General features: G+C 52.6%; 1 protein-coding gene across 2 annotated transcripts; it reads left to right on the top strand.

Moving 5' to 3' along the window:
* Positions 1-1,316: 1,316 nt before the first annotated feature.
* On the top strand, positions 1,317-24,722 carry AEBP2 (AE binding protein 2). 2 transcript variants are annotated; one of them, XM_075855632.1, is made up of 10 exons: positions 1,319-1,946; positions 8,939-9,146; positions 9,229-9,336; positions 11,301-11,487; positions 11,567-11,617; positions 19,677-19,801; positions 20,045-20,112; positions 21,302-21,415; positions 21,509-21,575; positions 23,815-24,722. In XM_075855632.1, exons 1-9 carry the CDS (start codon positions 1,549-1,551, stop codon positions 21,561-21,563), a joined length of 1,314 nt encoding a protein of 437 aa, XP_075711747.1. In that variant the 5' UTR covers positions 1,319-1,548; the 3' UTR covers positions 21,564-21,575; positions 23,815-24,722. The 2 variants fall into 2 exon arrangements, with proteins under 2 accessions (XP_075711748.1, XP_075711747.1); XM_075855633.1 differs by lacking the exon at positions 11,567-11,617 and having other exon boundaries at positions 1,317-1,946.
* Positions 24,723-25,196: the final 474 nt, after the last annotated feature.

Here is a 25,196-nt window from a genome sequence, read left to right on the forward strand (position 1 = left end):
CCTCACACCACAAGCTGCAGGTCTTATTAGCTATTCGTGTCCTCACCTCACACCACAAGCTGCAGGTCTTATTAGGTATTCGCGTCCTCACCTCACACCACAAGCTGCAGGTCTTATTAGGTATTCGCGTCCTCACCTCACACCACAAGCTGCAGGTCTTATTAGCTATTCGCGTCCTCACCTCACACCACAAGCTGCAGGTCTTATTAGGTATTCGCGTCCTCACCTCACACCACAAGCTGCAGGTCTTATTAGCTATTCGCGTCCTCACCTCACACCACAAGCTGCAGGTCTTATTAGCTATTCGCGTCCTCACCTCACACCACAAGCTGCAGGTCTTATTAGCTATTCGCGTCCTCACCTCACACCACAAGCTGCAGGTCTTATTAGCTATTCGCGTCCTCACCTCACACCACAAGCTGCAGGTCTTATTAGGTATTCGCGTCCTCACCTCACACCACAAGCTGCAGGTCTTATTAGGTATTCGCGTCCTCACCTCACACCACAAGCTGCAGGTCTTATTAGGTAGTCGCGTCCTCACCTCACACCACAAGCTGCAGGTCTTATTAGGTATTCGCGTCCTCACCTCACACCACAAGCTGCAGGTCTTATTAGGTATTCGCGTCCTCACCTCACACCACAAGCTGCAGGTCTTATTAGGTATTCGCGTCCTCACCTCACACCACAAGCTGCAGGTCTTATTAGGTATTCGCGTCCTCACCTCACACCACAAGCTGCAGGTCTTATTAGGTATTCGCGTCCTCACCTCACACCACAAGCTGCAGGTCTTATTAGGTAGTCGCGTCCTCACCTCACACCACAAGCTGCAGGTCTTATTAGGTATTCGCGTCCTCACCTCACACCACAAGCTGCAGGTCTTATTAGGTATTCGCGTCCTCACCTCACACCACAAGCTGCAGGTCTTATTAGGTATTCGCGTCCTCACCTCACACCACAAGCTGCAGGTCTTATTAGGTATTCGCGTCCTCACCTCACACCACAAGCTGCAGGTCTTATTAGGTATTCGCGTCCTCACCTCACACCACAAGCTGCAGGTCTTATTAGGTATTCGCGTCCTCACCTCACACGGCTGCCACAGTGGATTCTTCCTCGCGATGAGTTTTGTCAGGAATATTCCCGCCTAATCGTGGGCAGTTTCTAGTTGGGTTAGTAACAGCACCTGATTGGGTGAAAACCTTTGACTGTGTTGCTGGGGAAGACTTCCTGCTCTGCCTAGTAACAGGATGATGATTGGTTGAGTCCTGTGCTCGGGGGTTGTCCCTGCGCCGGCGTCACGTTATTTGTCTCATTGGAATATGTATTATTCTGAACCCTGAATATAACGGAGCCGGAACATACACGAGAACACTCAGCGACCGCGGGCATCGTCCACAAGCAGCCGACGAGGCGACAAGTTCTATTCTAGCCCTCCGGACGCTCCATTGCGCATGTCCATCCCACCCCCGGTGACGTCAGACACTTGGAGACACTGCCCCCGTTAGTGCAGAGCCGCAGCCGCACCCCCGGTGACGTCACACACTTGTAGTCATGGCCGCCGCTAGCACAGAGCCGCAATCTTCCTCTGCAGGGAGCCCCAGCCCCACTCAGGCCGCAGCCCCGGAGCCCCACAGGGAAGAGGCAGCGGGACGCGGGGAGCCGGAGTATGATGAGGAGGAGGAAGAGGACGAAGAAGATGAGAGCAGCGGGGTGTCGGAGCGGTCAGACAGCCCGGCCGGGAGCAGCCTGGACGGGGAGCGGGGTAGCAACCGCCCCGAGGATGGACCTAGTCCTGGCAGCAGCTCCCCCAGCACCACCGGCAGCAGCACGGCCGGCAGCAGCTCGGGGGGAGACGACGGTTACAGCAGCGAGAGCCAGTCCGGCCGCAGAACCAGCCTCGAGGGGTCATCCGAGGGGGAACCGCTCAGCCGCATGGACTCCGAGGACAGGTGAGACTCCGCCCCTCCCCGCCAGAGACTCCGCCCCTCCCCGCCAGAGACTCCGCCCCTCCCCGCCAGAGACTCCGCCCCTCCCCGCCAGAGACTCCGCCCCTCCCCGCCAGAGACTCCGCCCCTCCCCGCCAGAGACTCCGCCCCTCCCCGCCAGAGACTCCGCCCCTCCCCGCCAGAGACTCCGCCCCTCCCCGCCAGAGACTCCGCCCCTCCCCGCCAGAGACTACCCGATACCCCGCCCCACTCAAACCCTGACTCCTCCCTCCTTAGCGCCGCCCACATATTACCACCATTGGCTCCTCCCAGACATTAACATCACTCGCTCCTCCCTTCACCTGATCTCCTTCCACACATCACCAAAACTGGCTCCTCCCTCTTCCCCAGCTGCTCCCACACATCTCCAACACTTGATACATTACATCACTGGCTCCTCCCACACATTGTCAACACTGGCTCCTCCCCAGCTCCTCCCACACATCACCAACACTGGCTCCTCCCATACATTAAAATCACTGGCTCCTCCTTAGCTCCTCCTACACACCACCAACACTGGCTCCTCCCACATCTTCCATACCCTGGCTCCTCCCACCTGTGGGGTTCGGGGAGGGTTCTATAGACTTGGTCTTGCAGTGATAGCCCTGAAGATCTGCAGTTATTCATCTTATCCTGCAGTGTGGAAACAGTCAGCAAGCTGCTCCTGACATCAGGCCTGAGTCTGCCATCCACATCACTGTCCACACGTAACTTCTGTAATGCAGGATGTGGTCATTGATGTGGATGGTGTCCCCATGACAACACTGCTCCTCGGGGATCATGGAAGGCTTTATTTACATGAATTGTCTTAGTTGCCGTTTTAACCCCTTCAGGACTGAGCCTGTTTTGGCCTCGTGGACACAGATGATTTTTCACATCTGACATGTGTCACTTTATGTGGTAATAACTCTGGAACGCTTTTACCTATCCGAACGATTCTGAGATTGTTTTCTTGTGACACATTGTACTTTATGATAGTGAAAAAATGTGGTCGACAAATTTAATATTTATTTGTGAAAAACACCAAAATTCTGAGAAAATTTGCAAAAAATAGTATTTTTTTTAAATGTCAATGTATCTGCTTGTAAAACAGCCGGTAACACCAGACACAACAGTCACTAGTTACCATCCCCCACACAAGTCACTAGTTACCATCCCCCACACAACAGTCACTAGTTACCATCCTCCACACAACAGTCACTAGTTACCATCCCCCACACAACAGTCACTAGTTACCATCCCCCACACAACAGTCACTAGTTACCATCCCCCACACAACAGTCACTAGTTCCCATCCCCCACACAACAGTCACTAGTTACCATCCCCCACACAAGTCACTAGTTACCATCCCCCACACAACAGTCACTAGTTACCATCCCCCACACAACAGTCACTAGTTCCCATCCCCCACACAACAGTCACTAGTTACCATCCCCCACACAACAGTCACTAGTTACCATCCCCCACACAACAGTCACTAGTTCCCATCCCCCACACAACAGTCACTAGTTACCATCCCCCACACAACAGTCACTAGTTCCCATCCCCCACGCAACAGTCACTAGTTCCCATCCCCCACACAACAGTCACTAGTTACCATCCCCCACGCAACAGTCACTAGTTCCCATCCCCCACGCAACAGTCACTAGTTCCCATCCCCCACACAACAGTCACTAGTTACCATCCCCCACACAACAGTCACTAGTTCCCATCCCCCACACAACAGTCACTAGTTCCCATCCCCCACACAACAGTCACTAGTTCCCATCCCCCACACAACAGTCACTAGTTACCATCCCCCACACAACAGTCACTAGTTCCCATCCCCCACGCAACAGTCACTAGTTCCCATCCCCCACGCAACAGTCACTAGTTCCCATCCCCCACGCAACAGTCACTAGTTCCCATCCCCCACACAACAGTCACTAGTTCCCATCCCCCACACAACAGTCACTAGTTCCCATCCCCCACGCAACAGTCACTAGTTACCATCCCCCACACAACAGTCACTAGTTCCCATCCCCCACGCAACAGTCACTAGTTCCCATCCCCCACACAACAGTCACTAGTTCCCATCCCCCACGCAACAGTCACTAGTTACCATCCCCCACGCAACAGTCACTAGTTCCCATCCCCCACACAACAGTCACTAGTTACCATCCCCCACACAACAGTCACTAGTTACCATCCCGCACACAACAGTCACTAGTTACCATCCCCCACACAACAGTCACTAGTTCCCATCCCCCACGCAACAGTCACTAGTTCCCATCCCCCACACAACAGTCACTAGTTCCCATCCCCCACGCAACAGTCACTAGTTACCATCCCCCACGCAACAGTCACTAGTTCCCATCCCCCACACAACAGTCACTAGTTACCATCCCCCATGCGTCTACTTTATATCGGCATCATTTTTTTTCACTTCCTTTTATTTTCTCGGACGTTACGAGACTCAGAACTTTTGCAGGAATTTCTCACATTGTCAAGAAAATTACAAAAGGCCATTTTTTCAGGGACCAGGTCAGTTCTGAAGTGGCTTTGAGGGCCTTAAATATTAGAAAGTCCCCATAAATGACCCCATTTTATAAACTGCCCCCCTCAAAGTATTCAAACCAGCATTCAGAAAGTGTTTTAACCCTTTAGGCGCTTCACAGGAATAAATCAATGTAGAGCGGAAAATTTTAGAATTTCAATTTTTTTGGCTGAAATTCATCTGTAATACATTTTTTTCTGTAAAACAGAAGGTTTCACCCGAGAAACGCAACTCAATGTTTATTGCCCCGATTCTGCAGTTTTAGGAATATCCCACATGTGGCGCTAGCGTGCGACTGGACTGAAGCACCGGCCTCCGAAGCAAAGGAGCGCCTACGTAGCGGATTTTGTGGCCTCCTTTTTTTTAAATGATATTTTAGGCTCCATGTCCGGCTCGAAGACGTCTTGTGGGGCCAAAACAGTGGAGACCCCCCAAAAGTGACCCCGTTTTGGAAACTGCACCCCTCACGGACTTTATGTAGGGGGTGTGATCACTTTTATGACCCCCGTAGTTTTTCTGGCTTGCAAAATAAAATGTTAAATTTTTTACAAATGCGCCATTTTTTTGGGCAGATTTTTCGGACACAACATATAAATGAAGTAAAGCGCCTCCATGTTTATTGGGGTATTTCTTCTGACTTTAGAAATGCCCCCAAAGTGGTGTAAATATGTAGTCTGGACACTTCGCGGGGCCTGGAGGTGAAGGAGCACCGGGAGGATTTTGAGGCCTTACTTTTACTTGGATGATTTTTGGCCACAAGCGCAGGCCTGAGAACGTGTGCAGATCGTACCCACGTGTTCTAGTGTCAGGCGTTCATCTGGGGGTGTAATGAGGGGTTCTAGTTTTGTTACACATTTTTTTTTAGTGTCCAATTTTATAAATGGGTAAAAGACCAGAATGATAAGGGAGGGGGGGGGTTTGAAAAGTATAATCTTTTCCATCCGGGGAGGGGTAGAAGATGCGGCAGCCGTTCTTCGTGCAGAGTCCGGGATTTGATGGACCGGTGTCGCACTGATATATCGTGTCCTTACGGATACCCCTTTTTTGCACAGACACGGCACCTTTTTGTACCCGCCGTTTTTTTGGAGTTGCGGGCAGTTCACTTGGAACGACACGGCGAGAACTACTTGAAGCAGCGGACGTTTCCCCCACCTCGTCTCCAAGCAATAGAAATGTAATCACTTTTTCTTGGTACTCCACGTCGGTACCCGGGTGGCCAGCTGTACGGAAACTTAGAACCGTCTCTACAGGGACACGGACAATTTTTTGTACCAAATGTAGCTTTTCCGCACGGCACGGTTTTAACACCTGGTCATTCAGGTCAACCCCCCCCATGAATTTATTATATGCCTGAATGCACCCCGGCTTCATTGTGGAGGTCGTGACTCCACGTGTGGGGACGGGTGCCGCTGGCGTCATGGATAGGTGTCATCATGGACACATCTTTTTTTTTTTTTTATCCCGGTATTTCGGACACAGGACCCCACCCTGCAGCAATGTCCTGCTTTCTCCAGCTTGCAGGGATTGGCCGATGAGGGTCTTGGGAGGTGCCGCTGGTTTTTTCGGACCGTCCCACATGCCACATGTTTGAACAGGGGTACACTTGTGTACCAGTGATCCAAGTACAAGTTGTACCCCTGATCTAACAGTGGGTGTAGGAGGTCCCACACTACCTTCCCTGTTGTGGACAGGACAGGGGGATAATTTGGGGACTGTATTGTCCTGTCCTTCCCCTCATAGATCCGGAAACATGTGTGTATCCGGTCTCAGACTCGCGCAGCTTGTAGACCTTGATCCCGTACCTGGCGCGATTATTGGCGAACTTCAGCCTACCCTTAAAGTGCACCGGGGATTCATCAACTGAAATCTCTTTGTCGGGGGTGTAGATTTCAGGAAACTTTTGGGAAAAAAAGTTTGGGGGGCCTAATTTTAAAAAGTCTGTCGGAATTGGGGTCATCCTGGGGGGGGCATAGGGAGTTGTCTCTGAAGTGAAGAAATATTTGGAGGGCGTCAAAGCGGGGTCTGGTCATTGTATTGCGGGCAATGATAAAGAATGTCCGTGGACCAGCAGGATCTCATGTTGACCCCATGTTGAGGACGATCCCCCAGCATTTCTGCACAGTTAGTTGGTTGCTGATTGGGCTGGGCATACCATGAGTTTGGGTGTTCGGCTATAAGTTGCTGGGCGTAGACGTTGGTTTGGTCCATCATTATAAGCTCTATCAGATTGTCGGTAAAGAACAATATGAAATCTCCAATCACAGCCAGTCCTTCCGTCTGCACGTGGATTCCTGCCGCAGCAGTCACTTCTGGGATGTTGGGGTGACCAATGACTGCTGGCAGTACCCGGGCACTAACCCTCCTGCGACGATGAGGAGGACGAGAGATCTGGTTCCTCACCACTCGCTGGGTCAGTATCGGCTGCGATCATGGCGTGCGCCTCCTGGGCGCTGTAACGCTTCGCAGCCGTTTTATTATTTTCTGTGTATGTGTATCTGATACGCCCGTGGCTGTGACAACGTTACCTTGTATAACAAAGATTTATTTTATTTTATTTTTTTCGTTTTTTCACACTAAACACAAATAATTATAATTTTTTTTATTTTTTCTAACACTTCGTACCAATTACTAACGGACAAGTGACGAGACTGACCGTGACGAGTGACGCTAACAAACAGGATGGAAAAAAGGAAGTCTCCCTTATACACTGGCGGGGGGGGGGGGTCACACGTTAGGAACAGGGAAATTAGGGGTTGATAGTTTTTTTCACTTTGTGTGGGGGCCACAACACGACACCGGCTCTGATCTCTCCAACTTCTCTTCACCTACCAAGACATCAGAGCCGGTATTTATCCCCCGCCCTGGGTGAAAAACGCACTGTGATTGGTGGGTCTGAACAGACTCGCCAATCACCACTTCTATAGGTTCCCTTCTGGTCACATGGGACAGGGGGGGTCACATGGGACAGGGAGGGGGATCACATGGGACGGGGGGGGGGGTCACATAAGATGAGGGGGGTCACATGGGACGGGGGGGGATCACATGGGACAGGGGGGGGGGTCACATGGGACAGGGGGGGGGGTCACATGGGACAGGGGGGGTCACATAAGACGAGGGGGGTCACATGGGGTATGGGACGGGGGGGGTCACATGGGACAGGGGGGGGGGTCCCATAGTAACTGTTTCCGGACTAATTTCAAATCCAGAAACAGTTTTGAAAACTTTATTTGCAGAAGCGATGTAATTTTGCTGCGGTTTTACGTCTTGTCTGTGTGATCGAGGCCTGAGGAGCCCCCCCTAATATAACTAAACAACAAAGTATAAAAATCTATAAATGACATCACCCATCCATGTAGGGAGAAGTGCCCGACGTCACACCCCGACCCTCGCTGCTCCCCAGACAGCCCCCCGTCACACCCCGACCCACGCTGCTCCCCAGACAGACCCCCCGTCACACCCCGACCCGCGCTGCTCCCCAGACAGACCCCCCGTCACACCCCGACCCGCGCTGCTCCCCAGACAGCCCCCCCGACCCTCGCTGCTCCCCAGACAGCCCCCCGTCACACCCCGACCCTCGCTGCTCCCCAGACAGACCCCCCGTCACACCCCGACCCTCGCTGCTCCCCAGACAGACCCCCCGTCACACCCCGACCCTCGCTGCTCCCCAGACAGACCCCCCGTCACACCCCGACCCTCGCTGCTCCCCAGACAGCCCCCCGTCACACCCCGACCCTCGCTGCTCCCCAGACAGCCCCCCGTCACACCCCGACCCACGCTGCTCCCCAGACAGCCCCCCGTCACACCCCGACCCTCGCTGCTCCCCAGACAACCCCCCCGACCCGCGCTGCTCCCCAGACAGCCCCCCCGTCACCTCCGGTTACTGGCGTGTTATGTCCCCGGATCATGGACGCTTCTTCTTTATTGCAGCTCATGTGCCTATAAATGATAAGTGGCTGTAGCTGCGCTGCTCGTCCTGGTTATTAGACGGACCCCCCGATGATCACATGATGCAGGGACCCCACCATCTCTCTGCAGCGCCTCCACAGGGAGAATATCTGGGTAACATGCGGGGGTGCCGACTTGTGGCCTGGACAGGAGAGTCCCTCTTTTCTCTCCCCATGGGGATCTACACCGACACACGTCCTAGTTCATCCTCCAATTAAACTCCATTCTGAGCCAGTCCTGCTCACACAGCTGAGTGTTTGTTGCCATGTATCAGTCTCTCCTCTGTGTTTTCATAGGACTAGTCTGGCCCTTTAATAGCGGTGGATCTGCCGCCACGTCCTAGTCTAGGGCGGTTTTATTTATCGGCTCGGCTTGTATGATTGGCTAATGACTGGTTCATGTAGAGGGGGAGGGGCTATGTGGATGATGGGGGTGATCCGGACGCTTGTTACTCACTCCGCCTTGTGTTTGCAGCATCAGCAGCACGCTAATGGACGTGGACAGCACCAACTCCAGCGGCCGCTCCACCCCCACCATGATGAACGGGCACGGGATTCCCGCATCATCTGGCAAGAACCTCAACAACAACTGCTGCTGGGACGAGTGCCAGACCTGCTTCTCCTCCAGCCCCGACCTGGCGGAACACATCCGCGCCATTCACGTGGACGGCCAGCGCGGCGGGGTAATGTCTCTCTGCCACTGCTCACTCATCCTCTCTGCTGCTCCACTCTGCTATTCCTCACGCTGAGCTGTGTGTGTTGCAGGTTTTCGTCTGTTTCTGGAAGGGATGTAAAGTCTATAACACGCCGTCCACCAGTCAGAGCTGGCTGCAGCGACACATGCTGACACACAGCGGGGACAAACCCTTCAAGGTAAGACGGCGGCTCCATGCCTCTCCGGTCATTCAAACGCTGCGTCCAGTCACCACTAGGGGGAGCTCACTACATACAGATATATACAGCTCCCATAGAGTTACATGATAACATTCTGCTGCCTGCAGCCACCACTAGGGGGAGCTCACTACATACAGATATATACAGCTCCCATAGAGTTACATGATAACATTCTACTGCCTGCAGTCACCACTAGGGGGAGCTCACTACATACATAAATATACAGCTCCCATAGAGTTACATGATAACATTCTGCTGCCTGCAGCCACCACTAGGGGGAGCTCACTACATACAGATATATACAGCTCCCATAGAGTTACATGATAACATTCTGCTGCCTGCAGTCACCACTAGAGGGACATCACTACATACAGATATATACAGCTCCCATAGAGTTACATGATAACATTCTGCTACCTGCAGTCACCACTAGGGGGAGCTCACTACATACAGATATATACAGCTCCCATAGAGTAACATGATAACATTCTGCTGCCTGCAGTCACCACTAGGGGGAGCTCACTACATACAGATATATACAGCTCCCATAGAGTTACATCATAACATTCTGCTGCCTGCAGTCACCACTAGGGGGAGCTCACTACATACAGATATATACAGCTCCCATAGAGTAACATGATAACATTCTGCTGCCTGCAGTCACCACTAGGGGGAGCTCACTACATACAGATATATACAGCCCCCATAGAGTTACATGATAACATTCTACTGCCTGCTGCCACCACTAGGGGGAGCTCACTACATACAGATATATACAGCTCCCATAGAGTTACATGATAACATTCTGCTACCTGCAGTCACCACTAGGGGGAGCTCACTACATACAGATATATACAGCTACCATAGAGTTACATGATAACATTCTGCTGCCTGCAGTCACCACTAGAGGGAGCTCACTACATACAGATATATACAGCTCCCATAGAGTTACATGATAACATTCTGCTGCCTGCAGTCACCACTAGGGGGAGCTCACTACATACAGATATATACAGCTCCCATAGAGTTACATGATAACATTCTGCTGCCTGCAGCCACCACTAGGAGGAGCTCACTACATACAGATATATACAGCTCCCATAGAGTTACATGATAACATTCTGCTACCTGCAGTCACCACTAGGGGGACCTCACTACATACAGATATATACAGCTCCCATAGAGTTACATGATAACATTCTGCTGCCTGCAGTCACCACTAGGGGGAGCTCACTACATACAGATATATACAGCCCCCATAGAGTTACATGATAACATTCTACTGCCTGCTGCCACCACTAGGGGGAGCTCACTACATACAGATATATACAGCTCCCATAGAGTTACATGATAACATTCTGCTACCTGCAGTCACCACTAGGGGGAGCTCACTACATACAGATATATACAGCTCCCATAGAGTTACATGATAACATTCTACTGCCTGCAGTCACCACTAGGGGGAGCTCACTACATACATAAATATACAGCTCCCATAGAGTTACATGATAACATTCTGCTGCCTGCAGCCACCACTAGGGGGAGCTCACTACATACAGATATATACAGCTCCCATAGAGTTACATGATAACATTCTGCTGCCTGCAGTCACCACTAGAGGGACATCACTACATACAGATATATACAGCTCCCATAGAGTTACATGATAACATTCTGCTACCTGCAGTCACCACTAGGGGGAGCTCACTACATACAGATATATACAGCTCCCATAGAGTTACATGATAACATTCTGCTGCCTGCAGTCACCACTAGGGGGAGCTCACTACATACAGATATATACAGCTCCCATAGAGTTACATGATAACATTCTGCTGCCTGCAGCCACCACCGTCATCACTAGGTGGAGCTGTGAGATTCCGCCCTCCCTGCAGGCTCTGAGGTCCCGCCCCCTCTCTCATGTGCTGCTCTTGTTGTTGCAGTGTGTCGTTGGTGGCTGTAACGCTAGCTTCGCTTCTCAAGGAGGACTCGCCCGTCACGTTCCCACCCACTTCAGTCAGCAGAACTCTTCTAAAGTGTCCGGTCACACCAAGTCCAAAGAGGAGTCTCCATCCAAAGCCGTGCTGAACAAGCGGCGAAAGCTGAAGAATAAGCGCAAGCGTTCTCTGTGTAAGTGTCGGGGTGCGGGGGTGGGGGCGGGGCTTGTGTTGTGCAGATGGTAATTGGTGTCTCTCTTTCTGGTCTTCAGCGGCAGCGCTGGGATCCTCTCCTTACTCTACCGCCCCAGTACAGATGAAAGGTAGATCCCGCTTCTTTCTTCTCTCTTATCAGCCGCCGAGTTCCTCTACCCAGAGGAGACCTGGACCCTGACGACACAGCTCTGCTGCACTGACATTAACCCTTTGTGGAGTTGACGCCTTCTTATAGGCGGTCCCCGCAGGTTTGCGCTGCTCCTTGTAGACCAAGTCATGTGACCCTGGTGGGGGCTTCTGCGTGTGCACAGCCCTTCACCTTAAAGGGGTCAAATCATTGTAGCCATAGTGACCTATATAGTCCCTAAAAGTGTCAGCTCCACCAAAGGAGGACTATATGGGGTATAAACCTGAGACTACAACTCATGACTGCAGGAGGGACATGCTGAGAGTTGTAGTTTCATCTGCAGTAATGTTCTGAAAATATAGACACATCCACCAGGCACGAGGAGGCATCTGAGATCTGAGGCTTCCATGTCATGTGTCCTATGGGCAGTATAACAGGACACTAGGGTTATAGTGGGGGAAGGGCTCGAAGAACGCCCCATTACCCTCCCTGCATGTTCCCTTACCATCATTCCTGCATGTATATTGTGTAACATCTGACATCACAGCCAATACAGAGTGCAGCTCTGGAGTATAATACAGGATGTAACTCAGGATCAGTACAGGATAAGTAATGTATGTACACAGTGACTCCACCAGCAGAATAGTGAGTGCAGCTCTGGAGTATAATACAGGATGTAACTCAGGATCAGTACAGGATAAGTAATGTATGTACACAGTGACTCCACCAGCAGAATAGTGAGTGCAGCTCTGGAGTATAATACAGGATGTAACTCAGGATCAGTACAGGACAAGTAATGTAATGTATGTACACAGTGACTCCACCAGCAGAATAGTGAGTGCAGCTCTGGAGTATAATACAGGATGTAACTCAGGATCAGTACAGGATAAGTAATGTAATGTATGTACACAGTGACTCCACCAGCAGAATAGTGAGTGCAGCTCTGGAGTATAATACAGGATGTAACTCAGGATCAGTACAGGATAAGTAATGTAATGTATGTACACAGTGACTCCACCAGCAGAATAGTGAGTGCAGCTCTGGAGTATAATACAGGATGTAACTCAGGATCAGTACAGGATAAGTAATGTAATGTATGTACACAGTGACTCCACCAGCAGAATAGTGAGTGCAGCTCTGGAGTATAATACAGGATGTAACTCAGGATCAGTACAGGATATGTAATGTATGTACACAGTGACTCCAGCAGCAGAATAGTGAGTGCAGCTCTGGAGTATAATACAGGATGTAACTCAGGATCAGTACAGGATAAGTAATGTATGTACACAGTGACTCCACCAGCAGAATAGTGAGTGCAGCTCTGGAGTATAATACAGGATGTAACTCAGGATCAGTACAGGATAAGTAATGTATGTACACAGTGACTCCACCAGCAGAATAGTGAGTGCAGCTCTGGAGTATAATACAGGATGTAACTCAGGATCAGTACAGGATAAGTAATGTAATGTATGTACACAGTGACTCCACCAGCAGAATAGTGAATGCAGCTCTGGAGTATAATATAGGATATAACTCAGGATCAGTACAGGATAAGTAATGTATGTACACAGTGACTCCAGCAGAATAGTGAGTGCAGCTCTGAAGTATAATACAGGATATAACTCAGGATCAGTACAGGATAAGTAATGTATGTACACAGCGACTCCACCAGCAGAATAGTGACTGCAGCTCTGGAGTATAATACAGGATATAATTCAGGATCAGTACAGGATAAGTAATGTAATGTATGTACACAGTGACTCCACCAGCAGAATAGTGAGTGCAGCTCTGGAGTATAATACAGGATGTAACTCAGGATCAGTACAGGATAAGTAATGTAATGTATGTACACAGTGACTCCACCAGCAGAATAGTGAGTGCAGCTCTGGAGTATAATACAGGATATAACTTAGGATCAGTACAGGATAAGTAATGTAATGTATGTACACAGTGACTCCACCAGCAGAATAGTGAGTGCAGCTCTGGAGTATAATACAAGATGTAACTCAGGATCAGTACAGGATCAGTAATGTAATGTATGTACACAGTGACTCCACCAGCAGAATAGTGAGTGCAGCTCTGGAGTATAATATAGGATGTAACTCGGGATCAGTACAGGATAAGTAATGTATGTACACAGTGACTCCACCAGCAGAATAGTGAGTGCAGCTCTGGAGTATAATACAGGATGTAACTCAGGATCAGTACAGAATAAGTAATGTATGTACACAGTGACTCCACCAGCAGAATAGTGAGTGCAGCTCTGGAGTATAATATAGGATGTAACTCAGGATCAGTACAGGATAAGTAATGTAATGCATGTACACAGTGACTCCACCAGCAGAATAGTGAGTGCAGCTCTGGAGTATAATACAGGATATAACTCAGGATCAGTACAGGATCAGTAATGTAATGTATGTACACAGTGACTCCACCAGCAGAATAGTGAGTGCAGCTCTGGAGTATAATACAGGATATAACTCAGGATCAGTACAGGATAAGTAATGTATGTACACAGGGACTCCACCAGCAGAATAGTGAGTGCAGCTCTGGAGTATAATACAGGATATAACTCAGGATCAGTACAGGATAAGTAATGTGTATATACACAGTGACTCCACCAGCAGAATAGTGAGTGCAGCTCTGGAGTATAATACAGGATGTAACTCAGGATCAGTGCAGGATAAGTAATGTATGTACACAGTGACTCCACCAGCAGAATAGTGAGTGCAGCTCTGGAGTATAATACAGGATGTAACTCAGGATCAGTGCAGGATAAGTAATGTATGTACACAGTGACTCCACCAGCAGAATAGTGAGTGCAGCTCTGGAGTACAGCACAGGCTGTGTAATGTAGTTTAGAGGTGGTTTTGCTCTTCTGCTGCTCTTGGACATCTGACATTACTATTCCCTCCCTCTCTGTGATCTCTACATCATTCAGCATTCTCCTCGGTAATAATATATAGGAGTCCCCCAGTGAGCGCGTCTTTCATCAGTGCCGCTCTTGATGGAGGTGATGTCATCGGATGAGTGGGATCGGTGATTCGCCGTAGACTGAACAATAATTTAGGGTTTTTAGTGACCTGAACTTAAATGAATTCAACCGTAAATGGAAACCCTGCGTATGACGGGTAGTGACATCACCTCCAGCGACCATGCGACAGTCATGTGACCGCGTCATCCTAGTCACCGGATGATGTGGATGTGACTGCACTTGTGGACGCCATTCCTTTATGTTTGTAACTGACACTAAATGATTGGTTGTAACATCTGTCTTGCTGATTGGTCGCAGCGATTCGGGAAGGGGGTTGGGTTCTCAGTGTAAAAAGTGACCCCCGTTGTAGAACTGCCTCCTCCTGCCACATTACTGACCGTTGTCCCAGGACAGTACCATACAATGATTGAGTGCTGGTCCCTGCAGAGCTGCAGCTTTCGTCACAGTGTGCCGGATCTAAGCTGAAGCTGCAGGTCCCGTTACCACATGTAATAATTGTGTTTATCCCTTTCTCTGCTGATGCATTAGATAATCAGTCTCCTGAGTCTTCACTGCCTGGAGGTGACGGCTCTATACTGTGTGTATTATACTTCCGTGTCTGCAGCGATTAGCGGTTACCCCTTCCGCTGAGCGCTGCCGCCCGCGACTATGACCTCTGCGCTGCGTAGGTCACGTTATAGCAGCGGCACAAACACCGTCCACCTGCACTAGATATTACCACCACAAGGACCCCAACCCTAAGAGGGCAGTAAAACCGTAGAATGAACCCCCCACCCCACCCATCCTACTCCTCCCCCAGTCAGCATTATTACTGCAGAAGCCCCCAACTCCTGCAGGTATTACCACCACAATAGCCCCCCCCTGCTGGTACCCCACAGTAGGGCGACACTGGGTCCTGGCTCTCCTGTCCAGCGGTGGGTCATAAGTTACAGGATCGCCCCAATGCTGGAGGGATTGGCTGTATTCCTGGTCTCAGGGCCCTTGTGATAATGATTGGGCCCCTGCTGATGATTTTCTTATGTGTTTCCTCTTTGCGCTGAGCATTGTAGGTCACACGGTTCGTTCATATTCCCTGCGCCCACATATCACTGCAGCTATTCATCCCGTCCTGCCCCACCTCTGCTATCTTTTCGATAACTAGGGGTATCAGTTTGGGGGCACATCTGACCTGGGGACAGGGTGTGTGGCTAATCTCTCGGGGATAGGGTGGGGGCTGGATCTCTCGGGGACAGGGTGTTGGGTGGGTCACTCCCGTCTCTCGGGGACATAATGTGGGCAAATATCTCTCAGGGACCGGATGGGGGGAGGATGACTCTCGGGGACAGAGTGTAGGGCTGGTCTCCCATCTCTTGGGGACAGGGTGTTGGGTCAAGGATAGGGTGTTTGGTCGGTCGCTCTCAGGGACCGTGTGTTGGGTAGAGAATAGGGTGTTTGGTCGGTCTCTCTCGGGGACAGGGTGTTTGGTCGGTCTCTCTTGGGGACAGGATGTTGGGTCGGCATCTTCCATATCTCGGGGACAGGGTGTTAGGTCGGTCTCTTTTGGGGACAGGATGTTGGGTCGGCATCTTCCATCTCTCGGGGACCGGGTGTGTGTTGGGTCGAAGATAGGGTGTTTGGTTGGTTTCTCTCAGGGACTGGGTGTTGGGTCGAGGATAGGGTGTTTGGTCGGTCTCTCTCGGGGACAGGGTGTTTGGTCGGTCTCTCGGGGTTCGGGTGTTGGGTCGAGAATAGGGTTTTTGGTCGGTCTTTCTCGGGGACAGGGAGTTTGGTCGGTCTCTCCCATCTCTCGGGGATAGGGTGTTGGGTCGGTCTCTCGGTTACAGGGTGTTGGGCCGGTCTCCCATCTCTTGGGGACAGGGTGTTGGGTCAAGGATAGGGTGTTTGGTCGGTCGCTCTCAGGGACCGTGTGTTGGGTAGAGAATAGGGTGTTTGGTCGGTCGCTCTCAGGGACCGTGTGTTGGGTAGAGAATAGGGTGTTTGGTCGGTCTCTCTCGGGGACAGGGTGTTTGGTCGGTCTCTCTCGGGGACAGGGTGTTTGATCGGTCTCTCTCGGGGACAGGGTGTTTGGTCGGTCTCTCTCGGGGACAGGGTGTTTGGTCGGTCTCTCTCGGGGACAGGGTGTTTGGTCGGTCTCTCTCGGGGACAGGGTGTTTGGTCGGTCTCTCTCGGGGACAGGGTGTTTGGTCGGTCTCTCTCGGGGACAGGGTGTTTGGTCGGTCTCTCTCGGGGACAGGGTGTTTGGTCGGTCTCTCTCGGGGACAGGGTGTTTGTTTGGTCGGTCTCTCTCGGGGACAGGGTGTTTGTTTGGTCGGTCTCTCTCGGGGACAGGGTGTTTGTTTGGTCGGTCTCTCTCGGGGACAGGGTGTTTGTTTGGTCGGTCTCTCTCGGGGACAGGGTGTTTGGTCGGTCTCTCTCGGGGACAGGGTGTTTGGTCGGTCTCTCTCGGGGACAGGGTGTTTGGTCGGTCTCTCTCGGGGACAGGGTGTTTGTTTGGTCGGTCTCTCTCGGGGACAGGGTGTTTGTTTGGTCGGTCTCTCTCGGGGACAGGGTGTTTGTTTGGTCGGTCTCTCTCGGGGACAGGGTGTTTGTTTGGTCGGTCTCTCTCGGGGACAGGGTGTTTGGTCGGTCTCTCTCGGGGACAGGGTGTTTGGTCGGTCTCTCTCGGGGACAGGGTGTTTGGTCGGTCTCTCGGGGACGGTGTTTGTTTGGTCGGTCTCTCGGGGACGGTGTTTGGTCGGTCTCTCTCGGGGACAGGGTGTTTGGTCGGTCTCTCTCGGGGACAGGGTGTTTGGTCGGTCTCTCTCGGGGACAGGGTGTTTGGTCGGTCTCTCTCGGGGACAGGGTGTTTGGTCGGTCTCTCTCGGGGACAGGGTGTTTGGTCGGTCTCTCTCGGGGACAGGGTGTTTGGTCGGTCTCTCTCGGGGACAGGGTGTTTGTTTGGTCGGTCTCTCGGGGACAGGGTGTTTGGTCGGTCTCTCTCGGGGACAAGGTGTTTGGTCGGTCTCTCTCGGGGACAGGGTGTTTGGTCGGTCTCTCTCGGGTACAGGGTTTTTTGGTCGGTCTCTCTCGGGGACTGGGTGTTTGGTCGGTCTCTCTCGGGGACAGGGTGTTTGGTCGGTCTCTCTCGGGGACAGGGTGTTTGGTCGGTCTCTCTCGGGGACAGGGTGTTTGGTCGGTCTCTCTCGGGGACAGGGTGTTTGGTCGGTCTCTCGGGGACAGGGTGTTTGTTTGGTCGGTCTCTCTCGGGGGCAGGGTGTTGGGTCGAGAATTGGGTTTTTGGTCGGTCTTTCTCGGGGACAGGGAGTTTGGTCGGTCTCTCCCATCTCTCGGGTATAGGGTGTTGGGTCGGTCTCTCGGTTACAGGGTGTTGGGCCGGTCTCCCATCTCTCGGGGACAGGGTGTTAGGTCAAGGATAGGGTGTTTGGTCGGTCGCTCTCCGGGACCATGTGTTGTGTAGAGAATAGGGTGTTTGGTCGGTCTCTCTTGGGGACAGGGTGTTGGGTCGATGTCTCTCAGTTACGGGGTGTTGGGTCGGTCTCTCCCATCTCTCGGTTACAGGGTGTTGGGTCAGTCTCTCGGGTCCTGGATGTTGGGCCGGTCTCTCCCATCTCTCGGTTACAGGGTGTTGGGCCGGTCTCTCCCATCTCTCGGTTACAGGGTGTTGGGCCGGTCTCTCCCATCTCTCGGGGACAGGGTGTTGGGCCGGTCTCTCCCATCTCTCGGTTACAGGGTGTTGGGCCGCTCTCTCCCATCTCTCGTTTACAGGGTGTTGGGCCGCTCTCTCCCATCTCTCGGTTACAGGGTGTTGGGCCGCTCTCTCCCATCTCTCGGTTACAGGGTGTTGGGCCGCTCTCTCCCATCTCTCGGTTACAGGGTGTTGGGCCGGTTTCTCCCATCTCTCGGTTACAGGGTGTTGGGCCGGTTTCTCCCATCTCTCGGTTACAGGGTGTTGGGCCGGTTTCTCCCATCTCTCGGTTACAGGGTGTTGGGCCGGTTTCTCCCATCTCTCGGTTACAGGGTGTTGGGCCGGTTTCTCCCATCTCTCGGCGACAGGGTGTTGGGCCGGTCTCTCCCATCTCTCGGCGACAGGGTGTTGGGCCGGTCTCTCCCATCTCTCGGCGACAGGGTGTTGGGCCGGTCTCTCCCATCTCTCGGTTACAGGGTGTTGGGCCGGTTTCTCCCATCTCTCGGTTACAGGGTGTTGGGTCGGTCTCTCCCATCTCTCGGGGACAGGGTGTTGGGTCGGTCTCTCCCATCTCTCGGTTACAGGGTGTTGGGCCGGTCTCTCCCATCTCTCGGTTACAGGGTGTTGGGCCGGTCTCTCCCATCTCTCGGGGACAGGGTGTTGGGCCGGTCTCTCCCATCTCTCGGGGACAGGGTGTTGGGCCGGTCTCTCCCATCTCTCGGGGACAGGGTGTTGGGCCGGTCTCTCCCATCTCTCGGGGACAGGGTGTTGGGCCGGTCTCTCCCATCTCTCGGGGACAGGGTGTTGGGCCGGTCTCTCCCATCTCTCGGGGACAGGGTGTTGGGCCGGTCTCTCCCATCTCTCGGGGACAGGGTGTTGGGCCGGTCTCTCCCATCTCTCGGGTCCCGGGTGTTGGGCCGGTCTCTCCCATCTCTCGGGGACAGGATGTCTGGCCGATCTCCCCTATGTCCCTCTCCGGCCTCTTGCTCACCCTATACATTGCGCGCTCAGCTCTCGGGGCTCTCCTTGCTAGTAATGAAGATGATGATGATGATTTCTTGAAATACTCCACCTGTAGTTTACACTTTTACATGATGAAATGATGAGGCCAAAACCTGATCCTCTACAAAACTGTGAGTTTCCTCTGCCCTGCGGGCAGAGCCTGTGATTTGGGTGTGATATTTGCCGCCATCTTGTTGTCCCGATTGTGTAGATCTGAATAAATGGCCGGCAACCTGTGTCCCCCTCCCTGACGCTTGAGTTCCAGTACATGAGGCGGAGCAGCTCCCGCTGATGATTGTGCCGCTTCTCTCATCACTTCCTCCGTATTCGCAGATTCTGACGCTCTGTGTTTTACAGCCAGGCCACATGACTTCTTCGATGCGCAGACTCTGGACGCTATCCGCCACCGCGCCATCTGCTTCAACCTCTCTGCCCAGATAGAATCCCTAGGGAATGGCCACAGCGTGGTGTTTCATAGCACAGTGAGTATGACGAGCAAATCTAGGAAGAAGAATCAGTGTCTGGAAAAGCTGGGTGACCACTGAAAGGACCACCATCACGGCTTCCACGGGGGTGTCACTCGGCTGTCCTGCAGGGAAAGCCGAGTGATTACGTTACAGATCTGGATCATTGTGGCCGGACTGAATCTAGTAACGAGGATGAGGAGACGAGCAGCGTCTGAGACTCCACCGACCGATAACCCTGCAGACATTTTATTTTTATAGGTGATTGCAAAGAGAAAGGAGGATTCTGGGAAGATAAAGCTCCTGCTGCACTGGACTCCAGAAGACATGTAAGAACCCCCCTCCGTAGAGCAGGAACCTGTGGCATGGGGACCGGCGACAGTCTGGATGGGACATCTGGTGACTTGGGGGCGAGGCCTGGGGGATAGTCTGTGGTCGGGACAGCCTGGTGGTGTGAGGGCTGGGGCCGGGTGGGACAGTCGGGGGGGGGGGGGGGAGGCTGGTGGTGTGAGGGCTGGGGCCGGGTGTCTGGTGGTGTGAGGGCTGGGGCTGGGTGGGACAGTCAGGGGACAAACCTGGTGGTGTGAGGGCTGGGGCCAGGTGGGACAGTCGGGGGACATGCCTGGTGGTGTGAGGGCTGGGGACAGTCGGGGGACAGGCCTGGTGGTGTGAGGGCTGGGGCCGGGCGGGACAGTCGGGGGACAGGCCTGGTGGTGTTAGGGCTGGGGACTGCTGGGACAGTCGGGGGACAGGCCTGGTGGTGTGAGGGCTGGGGACTGCTGGGACAGTCGGGGGACAGGCCTGGTGGTGTGAGGGCTGGGGACTGCTGGGAGAGTCGGGGGACAAGCCTGGTGGTGTGAGGGCTGGGGACTGGTGGGACAGTCGGGGGACAAGCCTGGTGGTGTGAGGGCTGGGGCCAGGTGGGACAGTCGGGGGACATGCCTGGTGGTGTGAGGGCTGGGGACAGTCGGGGGACAGGCCTGGTGGTGTGAGGGCTGGGGCCGGGCGGGACAGTCGGGGGACAGGCCTGGTGGTGTTAGGGCTGGGGACTGCTGGGAGAGTCGGGGGACAAGCCTGGTGGTGTGAGGGCTGGGGCCAGGTGGGACAGTCGGGGGACATGCCTGGTGGTGTGAGGGCTGGGGCCGGGCGGGACAGTCGGGGGACAGGCCTGGTGGTGTGAGGCCTGGGGCCGGGCGGGACAGTCGGGGGACAGGCCTGGTGGTGTGAGGGCTGGGGACTGCTGGGAGAGTCGGGGGACAAGCCTGGTGGTGTGAGGGCTGGGGACTGGTGGGAGAGTCGGGGGGACAAGCCTGGTGGTGTGAGGGTTGGGGACTGGTGGGACAGTCGGGGGACATGCCTGGTGGTGTGAGGGCTGGGGCCGGGTGGGACAGTCGGGGGACAAGCCTTGTGGTGTGAGGGCTGGGTGGGACTGTCGGGGGACAAGCCTGGTGGCGTGAGGTCAGGGGGGGGGGGGGCCTGCATCAGTGGTCCTACATTTCGTGTCCTTTCTCGCCGCAGTCTTCCGGACGTCTGGGTAAATGAGAGTGACCGTCATCAGCTGAATACCAAGGTCGTCCATTTGTCCAAGCTCCCGCAAGACACGGCCCTGCTACTAGACCCCAACATCTACAGGTAGACTTGGGGGGGCTCCGTCATCCTGAACCTCCCCGTCACTTTGCTCTCTGACGTTTCCAGTGTTTTGATCTTTTTTTCCTTGATGCACAGAAATTGTAGTAAAAGGATCTCTCACAGTGGATCCCTGGCCGATCACTTCTCCTAAGATCTCCCTCCGGTTCGTACAACCTTTCTTATTATAAATTCTTGTGTATTGTAGACTGCAGGAATATGTAGCAGAGCTGAGAATGTCTGTACCTGGGAGAGAAGCGACAACGCTGACTCTGTAATGGGATCTCGCTTCCAATACCGACCCAGAAATTTAAAGGGCCAGTCCACTGTAAATGAAGCTTTATCATTGTAGAATAAGTTCTGCAACTTTCTTACCGACTTAGTCCTGTGTTTAGCAAAAGTGGCGCCATTTTCGGCAATGTGTAAGTTACAGCTCGTCTACTTTACGGCGAAACGTTGCTGACAGCACGTTCCCTCTGATGAATTTGGCGCCACGTACGTCACTGCTGTTAACTTTCACGTTGCTGACATTACTCCACCTGATCTCACCCGGGCCAGGTGGCGCAGAAGGCGGGTGTTGTGTTTACATCCTGGCTAAGCAATAAGCCACGCCCACTCTTTACCTACTATTACAAACTGGTGCGAATGGTTAAATAATATGTGACGCTCCAGATTAGACTCCGTACTGGAGTGAAATGTGCCAAAAAGAGGAGCAGATACATTGATAAACGTGGACCTTTTGTGTTTCAATTCTTTCCGATCTGTTTGCTGCCAGTGAATGGAAACATCCTCTCTGAGCTAAACACAGCAGCACAAATCTGTCATTACCTGGACTCCGGGTTTACAGCCCGTCCCTGCACTGATACATTGTAACAATCTGCAGCTGTGGGAGATATTAGGTTTAGAGCGTACCTGTCGTGTGAGGTGACTTTTCCGAACAAGCTGTCGCGTGTGTACGTGCGCGCGCACTATTTCTGGCTATCGTATTACCTGTATTCTGCAGGCTCTATCTCTAGTTCTCCGTTTTTCCTGAGCTTCGCCCCAGGGAGTGGGGACTTGCTGCTATCATCATGTCTGCCATACACTGCACACATAGATAGGGCAGCAGGATCTACTCTTTACTCTTTCTGTTGCACAACCTTCAGAAGCCGCAGCATGGAGGGCATTATACAGCAGTAATGAGCAGTGTAGCTGTTACTCCAGCACTGGGATTTGATATAACACTTACTGGAAGCTGCAGCAGCATGGAGGACATCATACAGCTGTGACTCCAGCGCTGGGATGAGATATAACACTTACTATAAACTGCAGCAGCGTGGTAATAATACAGCCGTAATGAGCAGTGTAGCTGTGACTCCAGCACTGGGGTGAGATGTAACACTTACTAGAAGCTGCAGCAGCATGGAGATTATACAGCAGTAATGAGCAGTGTAGCTGTGACTCCGGCACTGGGGTGAGATATAACACTTACTAGAAGCAGCAGCAGCATGGAGGCTATAATACAGCAGTAATGAGCAGTGTAGCTGTGACTCCAGCACTGGGGTGAGTTATAACATCAGAAGCAGCAGCAGCATGGAGGCTATAATACAGCAGTAATGAGCAGTGTAGCTGTGACTCCGGCACTGGGGTGAGATATAACACTTACTAGAAGCTGCAGCAGCGTGGAGGCTATAATACAGCAGTAATGAGCAGTGTAGCTGTGACTCCGGCACTGGGGTGAGATATAACACTTACTAGAAGCTGCAACCAAGAGGAAATGTTGTCTTTGTTATATCTGTAACTGGAAAAGCTGGGTGATCACTAATATAGCGGTAAGTGCAGTGACTCATTCCATCTCCCCTTATCGCTGCATAACTGGGCAGATGGCGGCCATATTGTCACCCCGCTTTCCTATATGGAGCGAAGGATCAGCTGAAATTAGTTTGACCCGTTGACACAAGAGGCGGCTACTGGACTTCTCATTTTAGGGTTAAATGCTTTTTACCCCTCAGACCTGGGAATTCTATATGAAAGCGCCGCTCCCCGCAGCAGCCTATGGGCGATGACCCTGCATCCGTGGATCATTGAAGTATCACAGAGGACTGTCTGCACTTATAAATTGTAACAAACCCTCAGCTGTGTGAGCATAACTAGATTGGATCTCAGTCACTGGATGTACAGAATGAATATTCCCATTCACTGACAAAAGTAGAGATCTTGAAAATGTCGAGGAATTGAAACACAAAGTTGCAGAACTTTTATTTATTGTACAGTCACGTATATACAGGAGACGGCATCGGCCCTTGAAGGTGGAATTCCCCTTTAAGAGATGTGGGTGCCTGTAAGTAGAGGTCATGTTGTCTGTTGAGGCGCTTTGCATGCTGGGAATGTTGTCTGTACTGATCACTTCTGATCTTCTGTTTCAGAGCCATACCACGACGCGGTTTAAGAGAAGATGGCGGTTTCGGAGGGAGCAGAGCGTCCGGAATATTTCACGTTCTCGTGCGCCACATCCGGTCTGTGACTGCGGTGTGCGCGCGTGTGTCGGGAGGGTGACGTCCGCTTATGGCTCCTCCCCACTAGTGAGACGTTTCCCGTGTCTTGTCTGCCATTCACCGTCATGTGATTCCGCACCACATGTCCCGAAGAGCGTTACGTGGCCAGACCTTAGTCGTGACCTCGTCACGTTGACCTCCTGTGAGATGCCCCCCCCAACCACCCACCCCCCCCCCCATTTATATTCCTTTGAAACAAACGACCAATTGAAAACCTGTAAACTGCGCCAAAGTCAGAGATGTGCGCTGCTCTTAGTTTGACGTACGGAGCCGTGGATGTTGCCCTGCCCCCGATGACGCCGCCGTCAGTGCCCCTGTACATACTGCAGATTTGTAATATATTTTTGTATTCTGGAGTTTAACCGTAGAGCTTCGTTTTTTTAGAGGCACGAGGTTCTGTGTAATTAGCGCAATTACGAGTAACGGACGCCATTAGTCTTTATCTACGAAAAGCGCCCGTAACGATGAAGCGAATCCATAAACTGATCGTGTAGCTGTGCCGCCGCCTCGGAGGACGAGGCGCGAATGATTTATGAAGCGAAGATTGTCGGGGGAGGAGCGGCCAGTTAGCCCCTCCCCCTCTACAGCTGTGGCCACCACCCATGAGGAGCAGCCAGACAAGGAAGCACTTCTGCCCCCGCAGGCGCGTCCAGTCATTACATGGCGCCACGCCCGCTGTATGGTTTCCCGTATTACGCTGTAGTTGTTGGTTTCGGCCGCGGTGCGAGGAAATCACGGAATATTTTTATTCGTTTTGTAATAAAATATTAGAAATCAGAGCCCAGGATTTGTGTGATGTGGGGGAGGGGTGTCATGCACTGCATCATGGGTAGATACAGGGGCAGTGACTTTGGCGCGCTCAGGGTTGTGTGGTTTGTCCTCGCCAGCCATATGAGAAGTAGCAGAGCCCGAACAGCGTGGAGTAGTGATATCCGACGTGTCCGCACTCAGAGATCTGCAGCCGCCCGGCGTGGTCTTTACTCTCTCCACGGAAAGATGCGAGAATAATCTCCGGGAGGAAGTGGAGAACCAGGCGCCGTCCCTGCCAGGCGGCCATGATACCCCACGCTCCTGCAGCTTGTGGAGTGAAGGTCACGTAACTCGCCAGTAGGGGGCGCCCACAGCTGTTCTGCTCCAGGTCGTGTGATCATCTGATCAAAACAACGATGGTGGAAAGATGCGGCCTAGAGCTTACGTCCTGCTCATATTGTAACAACCCATCAGCTGTGAAGTGTAGATAAGAGCTATCAGCC

The sequence above is a fragment of the Rhinoderma darwinii genome, chromosome 3, assembly GCF_050947455.1.
Source record: "Rhinoderma darwinii isolate aRhiDar2 chromosome 3, aRhiDar2.hap1, whole genome shotgun sequence".
Taxonomy (NCBI): domain Eukaryota; kingdom Metazoa; phylum Chordata; class Amphibia; order Anura; family Rhinodermatidae; genus Rhinoderma; species Rhinoderma darwinii.

Bases quoted from the DNA above. Each gene is read 5' to 3' on its own strand.
- AEBP2 (XM_075855632.1), top strand. From the start codon at position 1,549: ATGGCCGCCGCTAGCACAGAGCCGCAATCTTCCTCTGCAGGGAGCCCC. The intron at 1,947-8,938 runs GTGAGACTCCGC...TTGTGTTTGCAG, and splicing joins CGCATGGACTCCGAGGACAG to CATCAGCAGCACGCTAATGG. The intron at 9,337-11,300 runs GTAAGACGGCGG...TTGTTGTTGCAG, and splicing joins GCGGGGACAAACCCTTCAAG to TGTGTCGTTGGTGGCTGTAA.